We start from the raw sequence: 27,351 nt of genomic DNA, 5'->3' as shown, positions 1-27,351 counted from the left end.
CTCAAACAAATTTATGGGTTATGCCTTAATTGTTCTAATGGCTCCAGTGTCTTAAAAGTGTGACTAATAGCAAATAGGTGTAACAAACTGCATGCAATAAAATAAAATTAGCATCTAGCTGCATGGCCAGCAAAGTGTTTCTTGGAAACCACAAGAAGATCTTTTTGTTTCATGCCAGCATTTTGCTACTTGGAGAAATTTTGGCTCTAAATTCAAAGATCTGCTTAACTGTCATAATTTATAGTTATTGAAAGGCAGATTCTCCAGGAATTAGCTCAAACTATTTCTAAGACAGTTTTTTTTTTTTTTTAAACGGAGCAATAAGCCAGCTGACCACTGACTTCTAGAACACTACTATGTTCTAGTAAAATGGATTTAAATTACTTATATCAACAGTTGGATCAGGTGGAGAATTTTTAGCCTGTTGATTTGAAGATACATAAAAAGTCAGAAAGCAAAACATAAAGAGATTAACATTTATGTTTATCAGTAATTATTGTGTTAAGAATAAATCCTAAACTAAATTAATTTAAGTAGATCTTACTACACTGACTTTGGCAAGTAATGATTATGGGTTTTGCATCTCATCCTGATTTTTAGCCAGAGTGATTTACAATACTACAGTGACAATAAAAATACCAGTTAAAAGACAATCACAACACTTTAAGTTAGCATAGAGTAAAAGTTTTGCATGAAAAATTACTTCTTGTTGATCTTCTCATTTATTATTAGTTGATTTCACTGAATTATCCTGAACTGCAGCACCGCATGAAATATTTCTCTATTCTTTCCGCAATATTTGACCCTGACAGTTAAGCTTCATATCAATATAGTCATGTGCTTTCCTGCCTTCCTTGATTTGCGTCTCCTGTGAATTGCAGAAAACCTGTCTCAGTTCAATGGATGATAGCAAATATACACATACAATACTAAATGAGACCTCGATGCTCTCCAACTCTGTCAATAAAAGAGGGCTTTGTTTGAAAGCTCCAGTTCAGTTTCCACTGCCTAAAAACAATACGGTTTCTAATTAAGGGATAATGGGTTTTTCATATCTGCACAGGCTTTCCAGGAAGTTATGTAGACCAGGATGGGTATATTTCTGCAGTAGTGGGATGACTTCAAGCTTATGAGATCTATTTATCTTCTTACTAGATTCTCAAGTTCCACCAGCTAGGATCAATACAAGAATTACACTTAGAATGAAAGACCTATGAGCCTAACAATTTGTTTTGAATATTCCATTGAATGGAGCTCATTATTCATGCATATAAAAATCCATTCCTGGTTCCCCAGGCTTCCTTTTGTTCAGCTACATAATTTGAGATGGCAAGGGAGCTATTTTATCATTTCTATTATTAAGCAGTTGTACTTTAGTATAACACCGTTATACTAAAAATAACCCAATGTTCTAATAGTAGATCCCAATCTAACTTCTGTGTACTTTCTTGAACACTAGCAAATCCGCTAACGCTAATATTTAATCCCAAAACTATTTAAGAATCTTTACAAAATAGATTAAATTGATTAATTTGATAAATAGGATGCTGGAGAACTCTGGCCTGAAATTCATGATACCATTTAAGTTAAGCAAACAAAAATATCCCAAAAAGCAAAAGAAGAAGAAATGGCTGTCTTCTGATTCACTGATAGTTGAAGAAATAGCAAAATACAACACCAAAAGAGTTTGCCCAAGTAAATGCTGAGTTCCAGAGAAAAACGAGAAGAAACAAGTAGTTGTATCTAAATAAGCAATGTGAAGAAACTAAGGATAAACAAATTGAAAGGAAAAGGTATTTATTTTTAAAAGATTAAAGAAATCAAAGGAAATTTTTATCCAAAGATTGGTATGATAAAAGACAACGGCAAATGTCTACTTGAAGGAAGATATGAAGACAAGATGATGCAAACATATAGATGAACTGAAAAAAAAAAAGTATCACAAATACATAATACATAAAAGAGTTGAACTAGAGCTAGACTATCTGGGAAGTTAAGGTAAAAGGGCCCTAGAAATTATTCCTACAAACAAAGCTGCAGGATTTGATGTACTGTCAGAAGAACTGTTTAAAATCTTGCAAGATGATGCAATTAAAATGCTGCTTGTGATCTGAAAGCAAGTGCTGGAAAATGCCATAGTGGCCAAATCCATTTATATTCCAGTACCAAAAAACAAAAACAAAACAACCAAGCAGTTGCACTTATCTGTCATGCTATTAAGATTTTGCTCAAGATTTTGTGATCCAGATTTGCACAATACATAGAATGAGAAACGCCAGATGAAAAAGGGGTAGAGACATCCAAAATCACATTCCATCCTATAACATCTGATGAATAGCATAAAGTAAGTAGTAAAGTAATGGCACCTTTCCTTTTTTATTGTATTAAGGCTTTTGACTGTCTATATTACAGCAAATTGTGAATGGCTCTTAAAACCATTGGTGTATCAGACCACCTCACCTAACAATTAAATAATTTATGTGATGACCAGGAAGCACCAGAACAGAAAATGGAGTGACTAAATGGTTTAGAATAGGGAAAGGAATATCATACAGTTCCATACTGTCACCTTATTTAATTTATTTCCAGAATATATCATGAGAAACCCTAGAAGAAATTAAAATTAAAATTGCTGGCAGGAAGCTTAGTAAACTCAGATATGCTGATGGTATCTCTTTGATGACTGGAACAGAGGAAGATTGTCAGACTCCACAATCAAATGATCGCTGAATCGTCTGATCGTGTTCGTCTGCAGTGATGAGTCAATGTGTGTCAAGAAAGAAGATGGGAGGGGGGAATTGCAAGGAGTGCGAATTACTGCTGTTTGGGTTGTAAGGAGGGAGTTGAGGTCATGTTGCTGGAGACATCTGCGGCTGGTAATGCTGGTTCTTGGAAGCAGAGTGAGAAAGAGAAAGGAAGGGGGGTGCTGGGCATTGGAATGTTTTACCAATTGAAGCGAATATTTGTAGCTCAGAGTTGAACTGTGGAGTCCTTGGTGCTCTCTGAGCCTTGTTGTTTTCTTGCAGACGTTTCATTGCCAGACTAGGCAACATCTTCAGTGCAAAGAGGGAGTGGGCCTGAGAGCAAGGCCCACTCCCTCTTTGCACTGAAGATGTTGCCTAGTCTGGCAATGAAATGTCTGCAAGAAAACAACAAGGCTCAGAGAGCACCAAGGACTCCACATTGGAATGTTTTAATTGAGAGTTTTTGGCGGGAACTTTTCAATCGCATCTTTCTCTTGTTCTGTGGTCTTGTTCTTAATAAACCTGAATTCTGGATATATCAATTGTGCATGAGTTGGGTCAATATTGGAACTAAGGGTGCCAGTTCTTACATAAAGCTGTGATTGAAAAAGATTTTAACTTTGCCAGGAGAAGTTTGGATTCTCTGAGGAAAGTTAATTGCTGAGCTCTCCAGAGTCCAACTGCGGCGGAATGGAGAGCACAACACAACCCAATCCAGAGAAGGCAGGAGATGATGGAGAGGTTCCAAGTCCCTCCACGGAAGCTGCTGTGGCCACTAGAAGTAAGGGAGCGAAGGTCCAAGGTCCAAGGGGGAAAAGTGAAGGAAAAAGGAGGGACAGCCAAAAAGCAGCAAGTGAGAAGACCTGCCTCCCTGGAGACTGAGGAATTCCTAGAAAGAGAACTGATTAAGCAGCCCAAGCCTGGCTGGTCTGTTGGCATTGGAGATGGGACAGAGAGAACACCGGCTTGGTGGAGAACCTTACAGCAGGAAGCCAGAGGCAGGGAGCAGATGAATTGTCCTGTTCAGACTAAGAGGCGGCCAGACAATTATAAAAGAGACCCTTTTATTCAACACCTATTTACATCAGTAGCAGTTCATATTAAGAAAAACCATCAAGTCCACCCAGGCAATGATAAGCAGCAAGGTGCTACAGGATCAAAGGCAGCAACAGTTCTTGATAATGCAGCAAGGTGAAACTCTGGACTGGGAGCAAGCGTGAGTGTGGCTGGAGAAACAACACCAGATTCAGAGCTAGAAGCAGGACTAAGCATAGCTGAAACAGCTGAACATGGCTTGGAACTGGAAGCAGGACTCAGCGTGGCTGGAACCTCTAGACAAGACTCGGAACTGGAAGCAAGGCTAGGCGTAACTTGTCGCGTCACGCGACCAGTCCTTCGCCCTTCGGTCTATGGGATTCCCTGGGGGGGAATGAGCCAACGATTCCCTCGCAAGGGTGAGGTCGAAAAAACAACGGTAGGCACAGGATTCTTTTGTGGCGAGTGACGCTACATCTCAGGAGGTTGCTGGTACTGCCTCCTGGGCCACGCCCCCACCTCCTTTTATTCAGCAGTTCTATCAGGGCGGGGGAGTGAGTACAAAGAGAATAGGGAAATACAACTCATGCCCTTATAAGGGAATATACAGCATTCTGAGGCTACGTGAGAGACGTACAATCTAGCTGTGCAGTAATGGAGTCAGGTTCGTCACAATTCCACCTTTTTTATTTAATTTTGTTCCTCCCCCAGAGGGTCTGAGTCGGGGAGCCAGGGAGTCTTCAGTCCAAGGAGACCCATCCCAGCGTCCTCTCTCGGGGGGTAGTGTGACCGGGGGTCCTTGTCCATTTCCGATTCACTATCGGAGGACCATCCCAAGAGTGGTGTTTTCTCCATACCTACAGCAGTGACCAGGTGTTGAACAGCAAGCTTTGTCTCGGATACCTCTGAGTCCAATGTATGAAGTCTCTGCTTTAAGAAGCGGAGAACGCGACCCAGCACACAGGGGCCTATGGTGCATACGAGAATCAATAACAGGAGGGGCCCCAACAGAGCGGACAACAGTGTGGTTAGCCATGGAGAAATGCTAAACATATTTTGATACCATGACATGGATTGTTGGCGCTCCAATTCCCTTGTTTTTAAACGGGAATTGAGCTCTTTCATAGAGTCCAATACTACTCCTGAGTTGTCGGCATAAAAACAGCAGTCTTCCTTTAGAGCAACACACAGTCCCCCTTGTTTGAGGAACAGAAGGTCGAGACCCCTACGATTTTGCAAAACCACTTCGGATAGAGAGGTAAGGGAATCTTGTAGCGCCACAATAGATTGTTCGATGGCGCGAAGGTCAGTGTCAATGATAACGCTAAGGTGACGCAGGTTCTGATCATTGACAACAAGGGCTGACACACCAGTGGCGGCTCCAGCCGCACCTAAGCCCAGTAGGACTGATAAAGTTACAGCAGTCACTACTTCGCGCTTAGCCTTGAGGGGATAATGAGGGGGCTCTAAAATGGAGAGAAGTTCGTCAGGGGAATAGATAGAAACCTTGGGGAGTAGGAGCACCTGAATACAAAAGGCGTTAGTTTGTAACAAGGTATCACCATATACACATGCGGTGAGGCCAGAAGAACATGCCCAAACAGAGTTGTTCCCAGGGATAAAGTATTGCCCTGTCAATCGGGCAGAGATATTACCAGAGGTAGTGTAGAGTACACCGTAGCCACCATGGCCGGTGTGACCGTTGATGTTCAAGCGATTTTTTGGAAGATAGAGGGCACAGTGATCATGAGAAGAATTAAGGCAATATTGAATATAGTTAGCAGGAACACGGCCAAGGCAGCAGCCCTGCCCTATTATAGAGGTGATAGTCAACGTGGTGTTTTGCCAGCGGCAGGAGGCGGCTGAGGTAGAGTTTCGGATAGGGTCAGGAGAACCGACTGCTTCATAGAATGGTGGGGAGGAAGACAAGCAAAGCCAACATCGAGATGTGTTAGAAGCGGTGTGAACAAGGGAAAAGGAGGAGTTAAGAAGAGAGACAAGGGGGTTTTTTTGTTTGGTGAGGGGTTTAAGAAAGGTGGAGTGAATGTCGTCGGCATTGGGCCCAACAGGTGGGGACTGAGGGAGAGTGACCTGTCGTTGAATGTAGAATATGTTGCCGTAATGATACCCGGGCCATCCGGCATATATACGACCTCCCCATTTTACACCTGAGTCCCAGGCATTCCCCTGAGCTTTTCCTGCAGCAGTGAATTGTACAATAACCGGATTACATCTATTCCAACCCCCCTGTCCTGCCGCATTCTTTTTGGTTGCGGTGCACCTAATGTCCTTTCTCAACCGAGTGAGGGTGATGTAATCAGTCTTATATGGAGGGGTCCAGTAGATGTAGCCAGTGGAAACGCAGGACCAAGATTTGCAAAAGTAATCTGCTAAGCCTCCGCAGTCGTGCACGTGATCAGGGCTGGTGTCATGTCCTGGGCACACATACAGGGGATACCTTTTAACGGTGGAGTGGCTGGGCTCTGGGAAGCCGTCCAGCCTCCTGTAGGCTGTCACTCCTAAAAGCATTTCTGAAAAGTCAAAATACAGGTTAGGGAAACAAGATATAATTGGGCTATAACAAAAGGAGGTATTCAGGATCTGTCCCAAGGCATCGCGGATTGTCCAGGTGATATTGTAAGGGCGATGCGATCCCTGGGCGTCAAATGCCAGTAGGCGTCGTCCCTGCCAACGGGCGGGCTCAGGAAGGGAGAGTAAAAATAAGGTGAGCGTAAGGCGAGATGAGGTGGCGAACCCCTTAATTAATTTTGTTATTTCACAGTGATATTGTCCTAGATCGGTCAACTGTACGTTGGTGATAGCAAGGGTAGTTTGGCGAAAGTGATAAGTGATGGAGTAGGAATCGCCATCTTGGAGAAGGGTGTTGTTGCGGAACCAGCGCCAGAAGGTGCCTTTTCTTTTGATGGGAGAGCGTTGAAGACATTCCATGGCGTTGGATGCTGAGCTGCGGCCAATGGTGGCAGGGTAGCGTAAACGATGGGTTCGAATGAGAGAGGTTGTTTTAGGGTTCGTTGTGAGGGGAGCAGAGATGGAAGAGAGATAACAGAGAAGGAGGGTCAAGAAGGTGCTTGTCAGGAGGCTGCCCATGATATGGCCGGATGCAGCGAGCAGGAACCCAGAGCACTCGATCAGGTAGTTGCACAGCAGCGTAGCCTTTTCCCCAGGTGACGAGTTGCGCAGGGCCTTTCCACTCAGGGCTGGGCAGTTGCCTAAAATAAACAAGGGGACGGGAAGAGGGAACTACTGGCTTGGAAAAGTGTCGAGATGCAGCCGTAGCAGGGGGGGTACCGGTAAGATTAAGGAAATTCAAGGTAAACAAGGTGAGATTAAGGATATTTTGTAACATCGGGAGGCTTGGGGGGCCTAAGGCCTTTTTCCCCGTTTGCCGATCAAGGGCATTCTTTAGGGTCTGGTTAGCCCTTTCCACAATAGCCTGACCTTGGCTGTTGAATGGTATACCGAATCTGTGAGTAATGGACCACTTACGGCAAAACTCAGCAAAGGGAGTGCTGACGTAAGCGGGGCCATTGTCAGTTTTCAAAGTTTTGGGACATCCCGATGTGACGAAAGTGCGAATACAATGATTGATTACGTTTTTCGTGGCTTCTCCTCTTTGCAAAGTTGCCAGGATGAATCCCGAATAGGTATCCACAGATACATGGATATACTTCCAAGGTGCAAAAGAGGGATAATGAGTGACATCCATCTGCCATGTGTCACAAGCATGGACACCCCTGGGATTAACTCCCTCAGGGATGCACTTTGCCTGCAAACTGCAGGTTGGACATTGTTGAAGAATGGCGGTAGCTTCTTGATATGTAATGCCAAATTGGCGCACCAAGGCTTTTTTATTTTGATGGAAATAAGCATGGCTGTCCCCTGCTGAAAGCGGCGGAGGAAGAGGGGAAGAGGCCATAATTTTGCAAGCCTCATCTGCCATGTGGTTGCCTTCGGACAGGAAACCGGGTAGCTGTTGGTGGCTTCTAATATGCGCTACAAACAAAGGGGATGTTCTGTCCTTCAGGAGAGTTTGAAGCTGCAAAAAAAGCGTCATGAGAGAGGGGGGGGTAACAGGGGAAATATATGCATCAAACATGGCCACAGCCATTTGAGTGACATACATACTATCTAATATAACATTCAAAGGCTGTTCAGGGAAAAGAGACAAGGCTAGCAAAAAGGCGGCTAACTCAGCCTGTTGGGCAGATGCTTGTGGGCCTGTTAGGCGTTTATGCCATTTGCAATTATTTTGCCATGTACAAGCCCCTATGGTTTTGGAGCCGTCTGTAAAAACAGTGAGGGCTTCCTTGAGTGGCTGCTGAACGAACGGCGAGGTTAGTGTAAAGGGTACTGTTCGCAACAGTTGCAATCGAGGATCAGGGGGAAGATGGCATGACACCTGGCCACACCAGTCCTCCAAGGCATCCTGCAGTGCAGTGGAGTTTTGTAGGAGGGGTTCCCATTGAGTAACCTTAAGGGGAATGTACAGGGTGGAAACATCCAGTCCCATTAGGGCTCTAATCCTCTTCCGGCCTTTCTCAACAAGAGAGGCCATTTGTGCTGCTCTGGTGATGATGGATGTCTTAGGTGTGTGCGGCAAGTGTAGCCATTCTAAAATATGTAGATGTTTGTTATCAGACGTTTGGACAATGATGGCAGTTAATAATTGATGTGTCGAAAGAATGGCAAGAGAGGGTAGTTTGTCAGTGAGCGCACGGTCCACCCATTGGGTCGTAAGGACGGCATTGACCTGTTGTAGGGCGTGCAATTGTTGTTCTGTAAGGTATACCTTGTCAGCTGGGTTTGTCAAACCCACTAACGCTTGGAATAAAGGTGATAACATGGGTGTAGTTAAAGCAAGGTATGCGCGGGCCCAGTTAATGACCCCCAGACATTGTTGTAATTGGACCAAGGTGGTCGGCTGGGGAAGCGTGAGCATAGGTAGAAGTGGGGCAGCAGTGGAGGCTAAAACTTTGTGGCCTAGATATTGCATTGGATAACGAGACTGGACCTTTTCTGGTGCAACGTGCAACCCTGCCGTTGCTAGGGTGGCTAAAAGAATAGGAAAAGTTTTTTGAACTGTCCCTTTCGGGCCCTCAGCAGCGACTAAAATGTCATCCATATAATGATACACAAGAAAATGCGGAAATTGGGATCTATAGGGTTGCAATGCTTTATCGACAAAAAATTGGCACATTGTGGGTGAGTTCAACATGCCTTGTGGGAGGACCTTCCACTGGTACCGAGCAGTAGGCTTTGAATTGTTAAGTTCCGGTACCGTAAATGCGAAAATAATTCTGTCCTTTTGTGCCAATGGTATGGAAAAAAAACAATCCTTGAGGTCTATTACAATAAGGTCGTGTCCTTCCGGAATCAAGTTGGGGTTGGGAAGTCCACACTGCAAAGGTCCCATGGGCTGAAGGATGGTGTTGATAGCCCTAAGATCCTGTAGGAGGCGCCATTTGCCAGACTTCTTTTTGATGACAAATACCGGAGTATTGTATGGGCTGGTGGAGGTTTCGATATGGCCTTCAATTAACTGCTGTTGGACCAAGATATGTAAGGCGTCCAGTTTCTCTTTGGTGAGTGGCCATTGATCAACCCATACCGGCACAGAGGTTTTGAGAGAGAGAGAGAGAGACCCTGAAGGGTCCTGTAAAGCCATTAGGGAAGTTGAATAAAAGCGTGGAACTGTGAAAGCAAGTCACGGCCCCATAGGTTACAGTGCAAAGGCAAGATATAAGGCTTTAGATACGCTGTAATATGAGAATGAGCAGTCACAGCAGAAAGCCAATGAGAGCTGACCTTAGCGGCCTGTGCTCCGCCTACTCCTTGCACCGAGGAGGCTTCAGCGATAGGCCAGGAGGAGGGCCATTCAGCGGAACGAATGACAGAGACGTCGGCGCCGGTGTCAATCAAGCCTTCGAAAGAGCGACCATTTAGTGTGACAAGGAGGGTGGGTTTAGAGGTTTGGACTGGTTGCTGCAAGGCAAACAATGATGGCATATCAGGAGAAGGGAGAAGTATGAGCGTGGCGACAATTGTTCCTTTATTTAAGGAAAAGCACCTATCTCCCACTCCTGCCAGAGCAATTTGTGTCAAATCTGATGAATCATACAAATAGGGAGCAGCAACCATTCCCTCAAGCGTAAGCGAGGAGTTGGGAATAAGCAAAGCAGGGGTAAGAGGAGGGAGGGGTTTATGCAGCGTGACAACAAGAGGAAGGGAAAGGACAGCCCCCGGATCGTCATACAAAAGATCCTCTGCCAACTCCACAGGGAAGCTGGTGATGGGTAATTCAGCCTTTGGGGCGGGGTTAGCTGACAACCCCCGATCTAGTTTTCCGAAGGCTGGTGAGGGGAGGAGTTATTGCGACATTGCGAGGCCCAATGATAGCCTTTGCGGCACCTGGGACAAGGAGTTTTAGGTTTGGAGGGGGGGGGCGGCCCCCTTTGAGTGGAAGGGGGCGCCCCACCTCCCCCGGGTGCACGGCATTGATTCTTAAAGTGGCCCGGCTTCCCACAATTGAAGCAATTTCCATGACGAGTGATTGCGAGGGCTTCCGGGGAATGGAGCTGAGGGGAGGGGTTAGTAGAAGGCAGCGAGGTGGTAATGGCGGCAGCGAGAGCGCTCACTTTGTGAGAGGTGGTACCAACGATTCTGCAGAGTTGCAGGAAGTCTGCAAGCTTTACACCCGGTTGATTGACTGCGGGTTGCAGAATGGTCTGGCAGTCATGATTAGCGTTAGAGAAAGCAAGTTTCATTAGCAGCTCATGTTTAGCCGTGGCATTATCAATTTGTCGGTCTAAAGCAATCTGAAGGCGACTTATGAAGGAAGCATATGGTTCATTTGGTTCTTGCATTATTTTCAAAAACGTTTGGGTGGATTGAGAGTCGGAATCATCCACTCTTTTGAGAGCATTCATGGCGCACATGTGAATAATAGCAAAACAACGACGGGGGGAGTTCTGTTGCTGGACTAAGGTTGCGAATTGTCCCTTTCCTAATAATTGATTTGCGGTCACCCCTGCGGGAAGACCTCTTCTAATTTCTACTTCCACCCCTTTGTCGTATTCAGATTGCCACACAACGTATTGCGCCGGGGTCATAAGCATAGAAAAAAGCATTTTCCAATCATACAATAACATAACAGTGTTAGCAGTAACTAAAGAGTCTAAAACTCCCCTAGTAAAAGGAGAGTGCAAGCCGTAGGTGGTTACAGCATCTTTGATTTGTTTCAAAACCTTAAGTTCAATATTGTTATACAAATTTCCTCCCGCCGCCCCTAGGCCGATGGTCATGGGAAAGGCAGAGGGACTCTCCATTTCCAATGAGAGGGGGGAGGAGAGGAGTTCAGTGATGGCGCCTCCTAGGGGGTGGTGTTGAGGGGATCCGGGGGTTGGAGCTGAAGGGGGAGGAGGAACGGCTGGGTATGGAGGGGGTGGTGGTGAGGCAGCATCGAGATGGGCGGCAAGAGGGGGTGGGGTTTTTGGGCCGGGAGGAGAAGGGCAAGTTTCCGGGGAAGACGGGGGAGGGGAAAGAGTGTTGATGGCCGCCATAACAGCCTTCCAGGCAGTCAGAATAGGCACGGGTGCTCGTGGGGTATCATGAAAATATTTTCCTATCCTTTCCCAAGTGGATGCTTTGAGCGACCCCTCTGAAGGATAGACAGGGCAGTGTCTGTCCATGTACAGTAGGAGTTGAGTCACCGATTTTTTTGAAATGGGAAAGATGGTCGTACCGTTAGCCTTTTGACAAGAGTTAGCCTTCTTCACTAAATCATAAAGTTCGTCCCTATGAACTGACGAAACTTTGGAGAGTGGGGAGCCCATTACTTACGATTGCAGAGCCTTTTCCAGGTGCGTAGTAACGAGAGTGAAGGCAGTGCACCTCTAGACAGAGATCACACCGTGAGACCGAAGGGATCCCGGACGAGCCCCCAGTTGTCGCGTCACGCGACCAGTCCTTCGCCCTTCGGTCTATGGGATTCCCTGGGGGGGAATGAGCCAACGATTCCCTCGCAAGGGTGAGGTCGAAAAAACAACGGTAGGCACAGGATTCTTTTGTGGCGAGTGACGCTACATCTCAGGAGGTTGCTGGTACTGCCTCCTGGGCCACGCCCCCACCTCCTTTTATTCAGCAGTTCTATCAGGGCGGGGGAGTGAGTACAAAGAGAATAGGGAAATACAACTCATGCCCTTATAAGGGAATATACAGCATTCTGAGGCTACGTGAGAGACGTACAATCTAGCTGTGCAGTAATGGAGTCAGGTTCGTCACAGTAACTGAAGCAGCAGAACTTGACTTGGAGCTGGAAACAAAACTAGGGACGAATGAAACAAGTGGGTTAAACAAATTACTGACACATGGCTAGTAATCCAGAAAGCTTTAACTGAAGCCAGGGAAAATTATAAGAAATACGCCAACCGTAAAAGAACTCCAGAATGGCCGTTGAAAGTGTGGGGGAAAGTGTACTTGTCTACCAAATTCCTTAAATCTTTGCAGCTGTCAAAGAAGCTAGGACCAAAATTTGTGGGACCTTTTGTCATTGAAAAAAATAATAAATCCTGTCACTGTACAATTGCAGCTTCCAAAGAATATGAAACGAATATACCCTGTATTTCATTGCAGCCTATTAAAACTGGTGCGAGAGTCATCTCACTGGCATCAGATCAGCCTCCTCCCATGCCCACGATGATTGAAGAACAACATTTTGAAGTCAAGATCTTGGATGCTCATAAATTCAAAGGGGAGCGTCAGTACCCAATTCACTGGAAACGTTTCCCTGACCACAAGTGGGTGGCTAGCCAACTTGTTCGTCCTCCAAAGTTGTTAAAGAAATTTCATGCCAAATACACTAATAAGCCCAAGGACTAATCTTTCCTATCTTTCTCAGTTGTGGTCCTTTCCTATTCACAGGTATTTAATCACTTGCATAATATTGTAGTGTCTGTTGAGCATTGTTTTCAGGAGGAGCAGTTTGTCAGACTCCACAATCAAATGATTGCTGAATTGTCTATTGTGTTCATCTGCAACGATGAGTCAATGCATGTCAAGAAAGAAGATGGGAGGGGGGAATTGCAAGGAGTGTGAATTACTGCTGTTTGGGTTGTAAGGAGGGAGCCAAGGTCGCGTTGCTGGAGACATCTGTGGCTGGTAATGCTGGCCATTGGAAACAGAGTGAGAAAGAGAAAGGAAGGGGGGTGCTGGGCATTGGAATGTTTTAACAGAGTTTTTGGCGGGAACTTTTCAATCACATCTTTCTCTTGTTCTGTGCGCTTGTTCTTGAAACCTGAAACCTGAATTCTGCATATATCAATTGTGCATGAGTTGGGTCAATATTGGAACTAATGGTGCCAGTTCTTACAAAGATGTAGGGAAACCCTTGTTGAAAGTGAAGGAGTACAAGAGAATACAAAAAGCAGTATGCTGCTGAAGATGATGATGCATGCCAACTCATTGCAAATGGGCAGACAGTGGTGAAATAGTAATATCTTTAACTATGGTCAAAAATGTAGAGATGGTGATTGTAGCCATGAAATAAAGGAGTATCTGCTACTTGGGAGAAAGACTATGATAAATGTAGACAAAATATTAAAGGGTAGATGTATTTGTATTGCAGCTTGGATATATTTTATATATTGTATTATATTAAAATATAACAAGGAAAAGGAAGCTACTCTCATACACACACACACCATCTCCATGACTCCTAGCAATAGTTTGACCCTGGTTGCTTCCAGTGATTACTCCTTTCAGCATGACAGTTGCTTAATATTGCAGATCTCCTCTTGAGAAAAGGAGATTAATACCTGGACCAGTGCTGAACCATTGCCTCTCTTGGACACAGAATCTCATGAATTTGAGCAAGCAGTTACGATCAATTGCAATAATAACGTTAGGCCTTTTGCTTCTTTATTTTTCTCAGTGTGTATACAGAATCCATTTCTCAAGGCTACAATATTATATAAAGTAGGGCAATGCCTATAAAATAGTCACACTAAATCTCCCTGAGAATCACTGATTGTGGATAATTGGGAGCTACAGAAACAGAGAGTGAACTCTCCTCATTTAACACTCCATTTTGAAGAAATGCAGTGATTCTAAGAATGCTTGCTTAGATATGTCTGACCAGGAATCAAAAGAGCAAAGGATATAAATGGAAGTAATATTAGATGTGGCAAGATAGCAAGCCTTTGCAGGAGGATGTTATTTAGAATTACCTATAAAGAATATTGGGAGATCAGCTACATGTAAAGAAGCCAAATGGTGAATGAGTTAAGGGTTCTTTTCAAGGGTCACAAACTTCATGGATGACTCTTTGATGCCATATAGAAGCATACTGAGATCTTCCTTACCTGGTGGGAAGTTTCGGGCATTTGAAAAAAGATAAGCAGATGAAGCAGCATCAGTAAAAAAAAAAACTTCTCATAGAAAGAGGGTAGGACACCTGAAGCAGACTTAGTGAACTATTTTAAGTGGCAGAAGAAGTTGGGGATAAGATTAAAACTAGTGATTAGCTTTTAAAAGGAAAAGGTGCTTGGGCTCAAACCTGTCTATATTTTGATCTGAAAATCTTGCTCCATAAGCTGGTTATGTGAGATCTTGTAAAAGAAACTCATTGTAGCCATCCTAAGGATATGGTCAGAAATCATGTTTTGCCTCCCTTGGCACTTCTGGAATTACAGTATTACCATACATTGCAGAGGCCTCTCCACAAAGAGTTTGGCACTGCCTTAAGTACAGATGTTGAAAGAGATCTCAAAATTACCTTGTACATTTAAAAAAAGAAAGTATAATTCCCTGACTTCTCTGCACAATATTTGTTTTCGTGAAAGGAAAGATTAATGTTAGCTTGAATTCATGTATGGCTCGTATTTATCCTGTCATGGATTCTTCTTGGAGTTAACTCTCAAATTCACTCACAAATTGTTTTACATTGCTAGATATAGTCCAGTAATACCTGGAGAGTCACAGGCTTTTCATACTTGCTCTTGTATTAATGTCCAAATTAAAAGGTAGACAGTAGGAATTATGGACTTGAATGATATTGTAATCATAAAAATCCGTTACGCTTCCTTTTACTGAAAAGATAACATAGGGAGTACAAGTTATACAATGGCAATTTTTGTCCCCAGGGGCCTAAGAAGATGGCTCCAATCCTTTAATTCAGAAGATAATTCTTCAACAAGTTTCTCCTGTAAATAAAAACAAAGTTGTGTTTGAACTAAATGCAAGCTCATATAGTATTCATCTTAAACTTTCAAGTCCCTAAGGCAAATACCTTCAGTTAACCAAGCCATTATTTTATTGCTATGAACTTCCAAAACAGCAAGGGGCCCCAATCTTAGTTCATAATTAAGCTCTTTTATTAAACGTTTTAGAAAACAAGAGGCTAGAAGCTATCCAATACGGCAACAGAAGGATTATTTTTTGGCTAAGACATTTGTGTAGATCCAAATTCATGCACAATAAGAATTGCTATTTCTTATGTTTGCTTTATTAAGGTGACTTGCCTCTTTTTCAGGAAAATTCTTATCACTTACTTTCATTAAAATTAAAACTAGATAATTTCACTGATTTTTTAAAATACAGTATAGCTTTTTTGTAGGAAAGCCGTATACAAAAATGTGTTTTGTAAAATGTAATACATGTACTTGTTCTTCCTAGCTGTGTGAACATACATAGGTTGCCCCATATGATATGCAGATTGTCCTTAGAGAAGTGACATCACAGAGTAAAGATCTCCTGTGTGAAACTGCTCTCACAGCTTTGATGGGGGCAGGGGTGTTGGAATTATGAGGGATCAACTCAGCATTGTCTCATAAGCATAAGGGGGTCGCTCTAGCAAACGCATCTCTTGTGCTTGTGGGATGTCACATGGGTCACCTGACTTCCTCTTCCTCCTCCTCCTCCTCCTTGGGCTTGGGGATTAGCAATCTCCATTACCTTGTGGGCTACCTCTATTTTTCTTCATCTAATTACAGTGTGAAGACTGAATTTATTTCTGAACGTAATTAAGCTTAATGTGCAAGTTCCTTTTTTTTTTTGGTTCACCCTTCTACTCTGCAAGATTGCTGTTAGCTGCTTGGAGTTCTTTTATTAACCTTTAAAAACTCCATCAAGGGGAAGTATATAGCTGAGGACTCAGGTCTTCATTGATAAGAAATCTGATGTCTGTTATATTAATGGTGCATTATAATGTCTTGCTATTTAGTCTGAATTTTGAATAGCAATCATGTACAATTAGATTTTGATTGTTTCCTGAATTCGCTGTATTGAGATAACACACTATTTGAATAACTTCCTCTCAGGAAATTCTGCAGCTGAGGTATTAGCTTGATAAGCTGTACATAACAAAGTGTTCAGCTTTATTTCCTTCCCAATGCTCAAGTTATGGATGGATCCTTTGCCAAACATTTTACTGACTACTTTCTATGTTTTCATATTTTTTATACAGAAAAAGTAGATTAAGGTAGCAATGCTAAGCCATTTATCTAGGGCAAAATCCCAATGGGTCTTCCTTCTGAGTAAGCTTATGCATAGGATTCCACTACATGTTTGTTTATTTTGTGTACTGTATTGGATCCTTATTCAGAACAGTGAATGTTAAGATCCAGAAATTGTTTTTCAAGAGACAAGGGATATATGATAAAGTCATATCAGAAGGCTGTAGACTTTCCTAGATTCTGTGCATGGAATTACCATTATTATATGGAATTATGTGAATATTGAGGATGCCTGGGCATGCCTGTTAGGTTTGTTCCACTTTTGCATTGCCTTTGCAATTTCCAGTGTGACTGGAAGGGTTGGTTCTTTCTCAGGCTGATCCTTAGATTGGAATCTTAAGTTATACATAACTCAGCAACAGAAATGTGTATGTGGTAAAAGGTCTGTCTGTTTTAAAAAGCTGATACATTTATGTGCAGAAATATGGCATCTCCTTACCTAGCAGATTCATTATGTTTTAGCAATTGCTAACTCAGGTCTACTTTTTTTTATTAACACTGCAGATAAGAAAGAAAAATACTAACTTTTATTTCAAGTTGCAAATATGAACAATGGAGGTACAGGTTAGGCAATCTAAGTGCCTTAAAGTACTAGGCATTATTCACTTTTGATCATATAAGATTCACACTTCAACCATAGAGTTTGCCAGCTGGCTATTTTCATGGAATAAGAAGCAATTATCTCTGGATGATTAGCCACATAGCAAGCTGTTTGGCCAACATTTTTTATCAGTATAGTTGTGCTCTGTTTTCTAGGCTGGGAAACAAAAGTATTTCCTGAACTCTATAGCATCTTTGTTGATGAGATTTCTATAATATATTAGTATTTAATTTCATTGGTCGAAGAAAAAAAAAGGAATAGTCTTCAGTCATTCTACTGCTGGACTATATTTCCTGAAGCAGGAATCCCAGCAGAGAACAGTAATAGTTCTATATTTTTGTATGCCAGGAGGTAGAAATCTGTTGCTGTCCAGATGCTATAGTCCCCAACTTCTACAATCTAAATCCACTAATCTTGCTGGCTGGGGCTGTTGGGAGCTGAAAGTTAAAATTTCTGGATATCCACATATCTTTCTTTTATTGTTAAATACAGAAGAGAGAGTAAAAGGGGGGAAAGCCAGGAATACTACACTTCAACATACTACAGGTAGTCAAATATAGCATTAAACTATAGTAGAATAACAAAGTATCTAGTAATAACACTTCAGTGCTCATGAGCAAGCCTAGTTGTATAAGGTCGTAGGTTCCTACATGATTCAAACATTTGCTGTTCTTAGGCTGTGCATCATAGAGAGATTACTGATTTTTGTCTGATAAGTTCTTAATATTTTGTTTCTCTTAATATGCAGTTTATTTCACAAAAGGAGGTGGTAGGGTGGTTGTAGAATGGGGATCAGTCATGTGGACATTCTAGAGCAGTCTTTCTCACTTTGGTACTATTCATGGGCTGAATCAATGGGAGTTGTAGTCTAACATATATGAAGGATACCAGGTTGAAGAAGTTGTACAAATTCCAGTGTTCAGAGTTGTTGCATTTATCCCCTGAGTTCAGAGTTTGATATGCTATTTTAATTTTGAATGCTGTGTTTTCTAGGTGGCTTCAGGTGAATGCAATGAAGATACAGAAGTTTATAATATTACCCTTTGCACAGGAGATGAGCTCACGTTAATGGGGCAAGCGGAAATCCTATATGCAAAATCTTCTAAGGAAAAGTCACGGCTCAATACCATCTTCAAGAAAATTGGAAAACTCAATTCTATTAGCAAATTGGGCAAAGGCAAAATGCCTTGCCTGATTTGCATGAACCATAGGACCAATGAGAGCATTAGCCTACCTTTCCAGTGTAAAGGGAGATTCAGTACACGTAGTCCCTTAGAGCTGCAAATGCAGGAAGGTGAGCATACCATTCGTAACATCGTTGAGAAGACACGGCTCCCAGTGAATGTGAATGTGCCAAGCCCTCCCCCACGGAATCCTTATGACTTGCATTTTGTCCGTGAAGGGCACCGTTACAAATTTGTTAATATTCAAACCAAGACGGTTGTGGTTTGCTGCGCACTGCATAGTAATAAAATTATTCCAATGCACTTTCCTTTGCATTTGGCTCTTCCAAAGTTTACCCTTCCAGAAAGTCTTGTGAAAGGAGAGGCATGGCATGAAGCCTTTGTGAAGCACTGGTTCAGCCTCTGTCAAGAGCAGTTTGATATTGATGAATATTCTCGTGCTGTAAGAGATGTAAAAGCTGACTGGAATGAAGACTGCAAAAGCCCACAAAAAAGTCGACCCACCAGCCACAATCATGTGCCAAACTCCCTCAGTTATGCTCGGGACGAGTTGACCCAGTCTTTCCACCGTCTTTCAGTGTGTGTGTATGGAAACAACCTCCATGGAAATAGTGAGGTGAACCTTCATGATTGCAGGGACTTGTGTAATGAGTGGGCTTTATCCTCTCATGATGCTTTGCAAGATTCTGGGGATGGGAGCAGCAGCTACCTTTTCCCTGAAATCAGTGAAGAAACATTCTGTTTACCTCCTAAACTGGAACTTCCATATGAAGAACTATGGTTGGACAAAGGGGGTGGGAAAGGGAATGATCAGCCTCTTACTCGCTCACAGAGTGAAAAGAACAAATGTGACAGCTACAGGCGTTCTTTCCGGTCCAAGGGTGGGACGTCTTCTCTGCCAGCACCTGGGCCTGTAATAGCAACAGCAAAATCCTCAGATGTTTCCCTACCTCCACCACCGGTGCCTCCTAAATCAGAAGCGGTAAGTTCCTGGCACTCTGCTTTATTCCCAAGGTGGGTGGAGAGGTTCCTGCCATATATGTGGAAGACTCATTTTTCATGGGGGGGTGGATTAAGTTGTGTTACACAATGTCAAGTTGTAGTAATATATCTGAGTTTTAAACTGAGATATATCACAAATGGTTTAGGGTTTTTTTTCCCTTTGTCTTTGAGAAAAGAGAGATTTCTACATTTAGCCAACACTGATTATGCACTTCTTTGAATTCTTAGTGCTTTGTACTTGTCTAAATTGTTCTGGATTTATTCTAAAGAGTAGGAGTATTTTTTTTCCTCCTGTGGAGCATTTTGTCTATTTATTGTGAAACCTCACACTATAAAATGCTATAAAAATGGAAACGCATTTACGGAAAAATGTGCTCTTCTTTTCCATACAGAGTTATTTTTGTCATCTTTGTAGAACAAGAATGTTAAATGAAGATGGTCTTCCAAGAATAAAAGGCTACCAGCTTGGAAGCGTTCTAATGCTCCTGAGACAGGCCTAGGATAATGTAGGAGAACTTAAGCGATGGCAAATTACCTTGGCAGATGGATCAGACAGGGAGGTTTTGATTTTTTTAAAAAGGCTGCAAACTTCAAATATTTGGAGTAATACTTTGCTTCAAGGATGATTAGAGTATTTCAGTATGAATAGAATTGCATCTGAGGAGACTTTGTATGTAATTTTTTGTGTGTGCGGGAGGTGAGTGAGAAGGAGAGTTAAAAAACCAGAAGTGTTAATTATTCAAGTAGTGGAATTAAACTGCATGTAGGATGAAAATAGTGAGTAGTGTGAGCCTTAAAAGTATTTAAGAAGTGGTGCCTATTCTTCAGTGAGTGACAATAATTAAGCAGATTTTTAACTGATTACTCTTACAGATTCTGAAAGCATAATTTGGAGAAAGAAATCCAGTCAGTGCCTTTATTTGTTTCAGGACATTTCCTATAGAAACAGCTTCTTTTTCATGATCCTATAAATTGTGACAGATAATAAACTTTGTGGCAGACAATAACTTTTATTATTCACTTATTTGCAACATTTGTATGCTGCCTTGGTACAAAACTTCCACAAGCCATTTACGGTATAAAACAGTTTATGTAATTTTAAAAAATAGAATATAACATCATAATATCCAAGGCAATGTTAAATCTACTAGGGAGTAGATAGTTCAGCAGATTTTCAAACTCAACCTACACTTAGAAATCACGGACGAATAGAAAATACTTTCATCCAATGCCAAAAAGCCGTTCAAAGATGATGCCAGGCGAACAACTGTGGAAAGCCTCTTTTGTAATAGGTTTCCACTATCCAAAAGGCTCTTTCCATGGAAGGTACTCTTTTTACTTCTCTTAGCAGGGCTGCTCAGAATATGATTTCTGAAAAAGAATGTAAATTTTGGGTGGATCCACAGGGGAGAATGCGTTTTTAAATTACCAACTTTTAGTATATTTAGGACTTAAACATTAAAACTGGGATTTTAAATTAGCTCATAGAAGCAGGATTGGAGGCAGTGCAGCTGTTAAAACCTCAGTGTAATATGGTCAAACTGCCCAGTTTTAATTACTAATCTGACAATTATTCTGTGAGTCAGTTAAAGCTTCTGAACTGTTTTTAAAGGCAGCCCTACATATAGTACATAGCAGTTGTATAAACTGGATTTCATCTAAGCAAGAATATTTCATCATCCAGGAAGTTTCTGTTCTAGAATCAGGCCTGAAACCCAGCTGAAATCTATCTAGATATTTGCTTTTTCCATTTGAAGAACCTAAATCAGTTACTGTATGCTTTTAAATGCTTTCTGAACTATTTCCTATTCCTCTGAGAGAAAACCTTGAAAGGTCTTCGGAGATAAAATTTCACAATTTATTTTAAAGAGGGGAGAGCAGGTTGTCTTCTATTGTAATCTCCCCCTCAAGAGTTGTAAATAGCCCATTCATTTGAGCAGCATGCTGGTTGTAATAGCATCTGTACTAGCTTTTTTAACCAGACATCCTTCAGCGGCTACCATCTGCCCTCTGCTGGTGATACAGAAGTAGCATATAAAATCCTAATTTTAAAAAAACAAATCTGGATCTGCTTAAAAAAAAAGAATGAAGGACATAACCTTACATTGTCAGTACAGAGATCATCTCTTAAGTAACTTGAATTTGTCAAGGATGCAAATTACAGTCCATCCAAATCTGGGAGGACAATTAACTCAGTAACAACTGGCATCATAACTTCAAAGATCTTGCTAGTTAAAGGAGTATAGGACAGGAACACTCAATTGTGTCCTCCAGAAGAAGAAATGGCTTGTGATGGTCAGGATGAACAGCTGAAGGCTACTGCTGATACTGCCAATTCCTATCTGCCTGATGGGAGGGTTGGCCTTGAAGGATATTTTATTTTATTTTATTTTATTTATTTTATTATTTTTGTCTCTTAACCTGGGATTCAGATCAGTCGCCTCTAACTCAAGTAGAGTTAGTCACCTGGTTTCTCAAATTATGTCTTCAAAGGTTACAGATCTGGTGTGATGTGGTATCTAAGAATATGAGCTATAAGTTCGCATATTCCACTTTTGTTTTAGAAACTCTTTCTCTGAGGGGCCTCAGATAAATCATTATTTCTTTACCCTTGTTTCACCACTATGAATAATATTGATTATTAGCTTTCAGGATAGTTAATTACCTGCATGATACACTACATCACAATTATGCACGATTTCCATCTAGGTCAGAGAGGAATGTAGACTCCTGAATGCTCCTCCTGTCCCACCACGCAATTCAAAGCCAACATCCACTAGCCCTTCTATTCCTCCACGGATGAGCAAATCAGTGCGGCAGCAAACTCGTTCTCCTAGTCCAACTCTTTCATACTATTCATCAGGACTGCACAAAATGTAAGTATTGAGTGCTTCCTTTTCAAAGTCGGCCTTATTTTATACATTGTTATATAATGGGGTATGGTTCAAGTGCTGGACTGGGAAAGCACAGGTACAAATCCCACTTGACTGTGGAGCTCATTATCTCTCAGCCTAGGCTAGTTCACAGGACTGTTGCTGTGAGGAAACATGAACAGAGATTTCCCCCTCCACATGGACAACTAGAAGAAAATTGGGGTAATAAATTATTTATTAATAGAGAATGGATGGTTGCAATAACTGAACAATAAAGAATCAGAGAGTTGGAAGGGGCCATTTAGACCACTGAATCTAGCTCTGTTCATATCCTTCCAAATGTATTCATGTGAACAGATCCATGCAAAATTTATATGTGTCAAGTATAGATAAAACAATTGTAGTAAGTATATATTCCGGCATCTTATATTATCAATAGACTGTATTTCTTATTTTATCCTAAATATAAAAATAATGATGGGCTACTATTACCCATTTTTACTTGTAGTAGCCAGAAGATAGATTGGAATCTACTGATAGATTTTTGGATGATTTGTAGTAGGTAAGCCAGCAACAGCAGCAACCAAAAAACCATCCCACGCCAGATCAGTTTTTTATAATGATGAAACCTCAGCAATGAGGAACCAGAGGTTGGGGTTTGTGTAACAGAACAAAGCAGATTCCTAGGCTGAAGTCTGTTCAACTTTGTTTTGATTCTTTAGGGAAGACCTCATGAAACTAAGACAAATTTGGGATTTGTACTGTGCTTTGAAAATTAGTTCACACATTAGTGGTATGTTATGTTTGTAAATCTCAACAAAAATGCAAGAGCATACTGTTAGATAGCATATATTTTGTGAACTCCATTCTTGGCATTGACACTGATAAGGATCATAGGCAGCAGGATTGAGAAAAGACTTCTGACTAAGACCTTGGAAAGCTACCAGCCATTCAGAGCAAACAAGATTGAGCTGCATAGTTTGACAATGTAAGTCAAAATCCTTATATCCAGAGCTATGTACTACGTAAGATGCACACTTACAGATGGCAAAAATGTCCAAGTAAATTGAAGAACAACATCTACCCTCGTCGGTCATCCCCAAACTGTACCCTTCCAGAAGTGTTGGAGTACAAGTCATATACAGGTAGTCCTTTGTTAGCAACAGTAGCTGGGACCAGGAACTCTGTTGCTAAGTGACGCAATCATAAAGTGTGATGTCACATGACCATGCTGACTTATGACAGCAGTTTCAGCAGTTCCAGTTCTGGTCGTTAAGTGAATCCCACACGGTCATTAAGTGCAATGTCACATAATTGCCATTTGCAACCTCCTGCCGGCTTCCCCATTGACTTTGTTTGTTGGAAGCTGGCAGTGAAGGTTGCAAATGGCAATCATGTGACCACGGGACACTGCAATTGTCATAATTGCAAACTGGTTGCCAGGTTCCCGAATCGGGATCACATGACCACAGGGACACTGCAACGGCTGCATCTTCGAGGACCAGTCTTAAGTCTCCTTGTTCAGCACCATTGTAACTTTGAACGGTCACAGAACAAATGGTTGTTAACCAAGGACTATCTGTATTGCTCAGCCTATATTGCCTTTGTAGATGCTAACTGAGAATGAAGGGGGTTGTAGGTCAGCACATCTGTGATTGGGAAAGGCTGATTTAGATCCTTATATCTACTATGTTAAAGTTTGGAGGATTTGAAATCTATTCCTTATGAAATAATCAGATTCTGGCTTTCATTCCTGAAGTTCAAAATATATAGTTGATTGCCCTGATGTATCCTCCCCTAGAAAGAGTCTAATGTGTAGTGCCATGGACCTTAGCAGTTTTATTGGCATGTGGAACTGTGATGAAAGCTACCTATTAGAGTATAGACTTTCACTTATGCAGAAATAGATGTCATTACAACCTCAGAAGGTGTAGTTATTAGATTGCAGAAAACCTAATACTAATAAGAGGAAAATAATTGCCAGGAAAGTTGACTACTCTGCTGGGAAAAGTTGTTTAATTCCTATACTTAAATGTCTTGTCCGAAAAAAGTCTATGCTCCCGTTATATAGATACAGTAGACTCTCAGTTAACCAGAACTCAAGCAACAGGCACTCTCAAGCAACTGTCACAAAAATTGAACTGGAAAAAAACTGGCACTCTCAAGCAACCAGAAAAAAAAAACTGGCACTCTCTGCTGCCATCTAGTGGGTATTAGGGTTTAATAGTAATTCTCAGGCAACCAGAAACTACATTTATCTGGCATCTACCAATCCCCATGGGTGCCAGTTAACTGAGAGTCTACTGTACTGCTTTTTGTTAGTCAGCAACTACATGAAACAACAGAATTCTAAAATGACTATTAACTACAAAACCTATGTACTAATTCTCTCCTCTTTTTTAATAATCTCAAAAGTGCTACAGAAGGAGATGCTGAGAACTCTTCTGAGATTATTCCTGCTGCTTGCTATCCATGTGGTACGGTGAAAACTGACCTGCAAGAGCTTGGCAACAAATTGCCTTTGGGAAGCCCTTCTGCTGATGCTTTGTCCTCTAGACTATCATGGCCAAATCATTTTTCTGGAGCTGTTGAAGGCCTTAATAGGAGTGAGTTTCTGTTGGATCCAAGCAGAAGTTATAGCTATCCAAGACAGAAGACTCCCAGTACACCAAAGAGAAGCTGCCCAGCACCTTTTACATTTGATTTTGAGAGAAGTGAAGTCTCTGCAGGGGATGTACTGCCAGCTACAACTGAACTAGAATGCACAGTGCCCAGTTGCCCAAAGTCAGCAAGTTACTCTCTTGAGTATACTGATGAAAAAAAATTGGCAATAAGTGACACATTGCAGTCAGTTTCATGTCCTGCCTTACCCCCTCGTGCACCAAAGATGGTGGAGGACAAGCCAAGCCTTGACTTGTGTCCTGTGTCTCTCAGAATAGATGGTGCTGAGGAAGATCCTCATAGGAGCTCTCCAGACCTTTCTGAAGACCAGCATCTGGGTAAAAAAGGCATGCAAGACATCTTCTCAGTTTCTTACCCTTTCTCGTCACCCCTTCATCTTCAGCTAGTACCAAGATCTTGTGGTGACGGTTCACCTTGGCAGCCACCTGTAGATCTGTCTGGGCTTTCCATTGAGGAAGTATCTAAGTCTCTGCGATTTATAGGCTTATCTGAGGATGTCATAACACTTTTTGTCACTGAAAAAATTGATGGCAACTTGCTTGTCCAGCTCAATGAAGAGATCCTTTCTGAGGACTTCAAACTCAGCAAACTACAAGTTAAAAAAATACTGCAGTTTATTAATGGCTGGAGACCTAAAATGTAGTGCTGACTAGTTCAACAAAATGTAGAAGTATTCTAGAAGCCCTGAAACTAACTCACAATCTACCATTTTTAATTTTTTATTGCACTAAGTCCTTCCTTCCCTCCCTCCCTCCTGTAAATAGTAGGAGAAATACAGTTATTACTATGCAGATAATTTTGAGTGTTGAGCAGACACTTTTGTACATAATAGAAGGATAAAGGTGTGCCTTTTGCATCCCTGAACATTCACAGCTGCTAAATAGTGGACATTAAAGGGAATTAATTTGTTCTCATGTAGTCTAGTGAGACATATTTATTACTATGGATTAGCAAAACTGGTGCACAAATCAGTTTAATTTTTTTTCATTTCCCTGTAATCTTTTTTTTCCTCTTGGGTTTTTATTTTTATTCTGATAGTTACAGACTTTGCCTTCTGTTTTTATATGTGTAATGGCAAGTGTCAAATACTCCACTTTTGCACATTGTTCTGACTATAGAAAGATTCATTTTATAAGATTCTTGGGTTGTAATGAATAATGGATCCATATCCTGATACAAAAAAATCAAGAACTGCCACAGTCTAGGCAGATAGATTCTTGCACCCAGTATTTTTTTTTTTTTTTTTTGCATAGCATAACATTAATAAAAAGAAAGGGTAAAGATTGTCGATGTCTAGTAGGGGCAATGGATTAAATACGTGCTATTTTTAATAATTTGAAAAGAAACAACTCTGTGTGTACAGAGAACAGCAAATAATTCCATGTAAAAGTTTTTGCAACGACTTTGCAAACTATTAAAATGCTTATATGTATTCTGAGCAAATGTTGATTATTCCAATTTGGAATAATTGGTAAAGATCAGCACCTCCATTGTTTATGTGTAAAGTGCATCCAAAATAAGAGTGATCTGTCTTCAGTTGTAACTTCAGTTGAACAGGTGAGAAACTGGTACAGCGATTCAGTGGTTCCTTCCTGATAATTCACATTCTTCTTGTTTTCTTAATTTTCTTAAAAATGCATACAGTTAAGGAAGAACAAAACCTGACCTATTAATCTAAATTAAAAGAAACCACATTCCAAAAACTAAACCTGTCTAATCAAAATGAAACTGAATAAATAATTTTCTTAAAGCAATTTTTTTCACTTAGAAGGAGAATAATAAACCTCTTAATAAATTATGTATGTATATTATAAATTTCTCATATCTGACATACATTTGATTATTGAAGTGGGAGTGGGGTGTTAATGAATTTACTCCTTAGCCTGTTTTGACTATAACAGACTTAAGAATGGGCAAACTTTAGGCTTAAGGAATTTATTTTAGAGAAAATCTGAGACCCAGCATTGCTGGGTACATTTATACTAAATATATCATAATACTGTGCTTCTGAGCACATGTTTAGCTCACAGGTTTTTTCCTCTCCAAGTATTCTTTCTCAGGAACCCCTTATAGTAGAGGGCAGAAGAAATTATTAAAAAATTGGAAACCAGAAACCCGAAACCCTTACCAATAAATGGTGATTTAACCAAAGATCTACTATCTCAATCTACTTTCTGTTCACACATATAGTGTTCAGCAAAAACATTACAAAAGAAAACGGGTCTAGTGTGCCACTTTGCATACAGATAGTCCTTGCTTAACGACCACAATTGGGATCGGAATTTTGGTTGATAAGCAAATTGGTCATTAAGCAAATCCAACCCGATTTTACGACCTTTTTGTGGTTGTTAAGTGAACCATGTGGTTGTTAAGTAAATCACGCAGTTCCCCATTAATTTTGCTTGCCAGAAGCTAGCCAGGAAGGTCTAAAATGCTGATCACATGACTACAGAATGCTGTGATGGTTATAAATGCAAACCAGCTGCCAAGTGCTCAAAAAATCATGTGACTGGGGATGCTGCAGTGGTCATAAGTGTGAGGACCATTTGTAAGTCGGGTTTTTTCAGCACTGTTGTAAGTCCAAACCATCACTAAATGAATGGTTGTCAAGTGAAGACTACCTGTATTCACAAATGGATTTATCAGCTAGAATAAAGGATTTTATGTATGTGCTTTAAGCAAAAGGAACTGTACCCTCTC

General features: G+C 41.4%; 1 protein-coding gene across 1 annotated transcript in view; it reads left to right on the top strand.

Moving 5' to 3' along the window:
* GAREM1 (GRB2 associated regulator of MAPK1 subtype 1) overlaps nucleotides 1–26,802 on the top strand; it is a 99,964-nt gene extending 73,162 nt beyond the window's left edge. The window contains exons 4-6 of the mRNA XM_063299236.1: nucleotides 17,904–19,076; nucleotides 21,806–21,972; nucleotides 24,385–26,802. Coding sequence (XP_063155306.1) covers nucleotides 17,904–19,076; nucleotides 21,806–21,972; nucleotides 24,385–25,294 — 2,250 coding nt within the window. The 3' untranslated portion in view covers nucleotides 25,295–26,802. The remainder of the gene's footprint in view (nucleotides 1–17,903; nucleotides 19,077–21,805; nucleotides 21,973–24,384) is intronic.
* Nucleotides 26,803–27,351: the final 549 nt, after the last annotated feature.

Source organism: Candoia aspera, chromosome 3, assembly GCF_035149785.1.
Source record: "Candoia aspera isolate rCanAsp1 chromosome 3, rCanAsp1.hap2, whole genome shotgun sequence".
Taxonomy (NCBI): domain Eukaryota; kingdom Metazoa; phylum Chordata; class Lepidosauria; order Squamata; family Boidae; genus Candoia; species Candoia aspera.
Note: the sequence above shows the minus strand (reverse complement) of the source record. Positions and strands in the feature narration are given on the sequence as shown.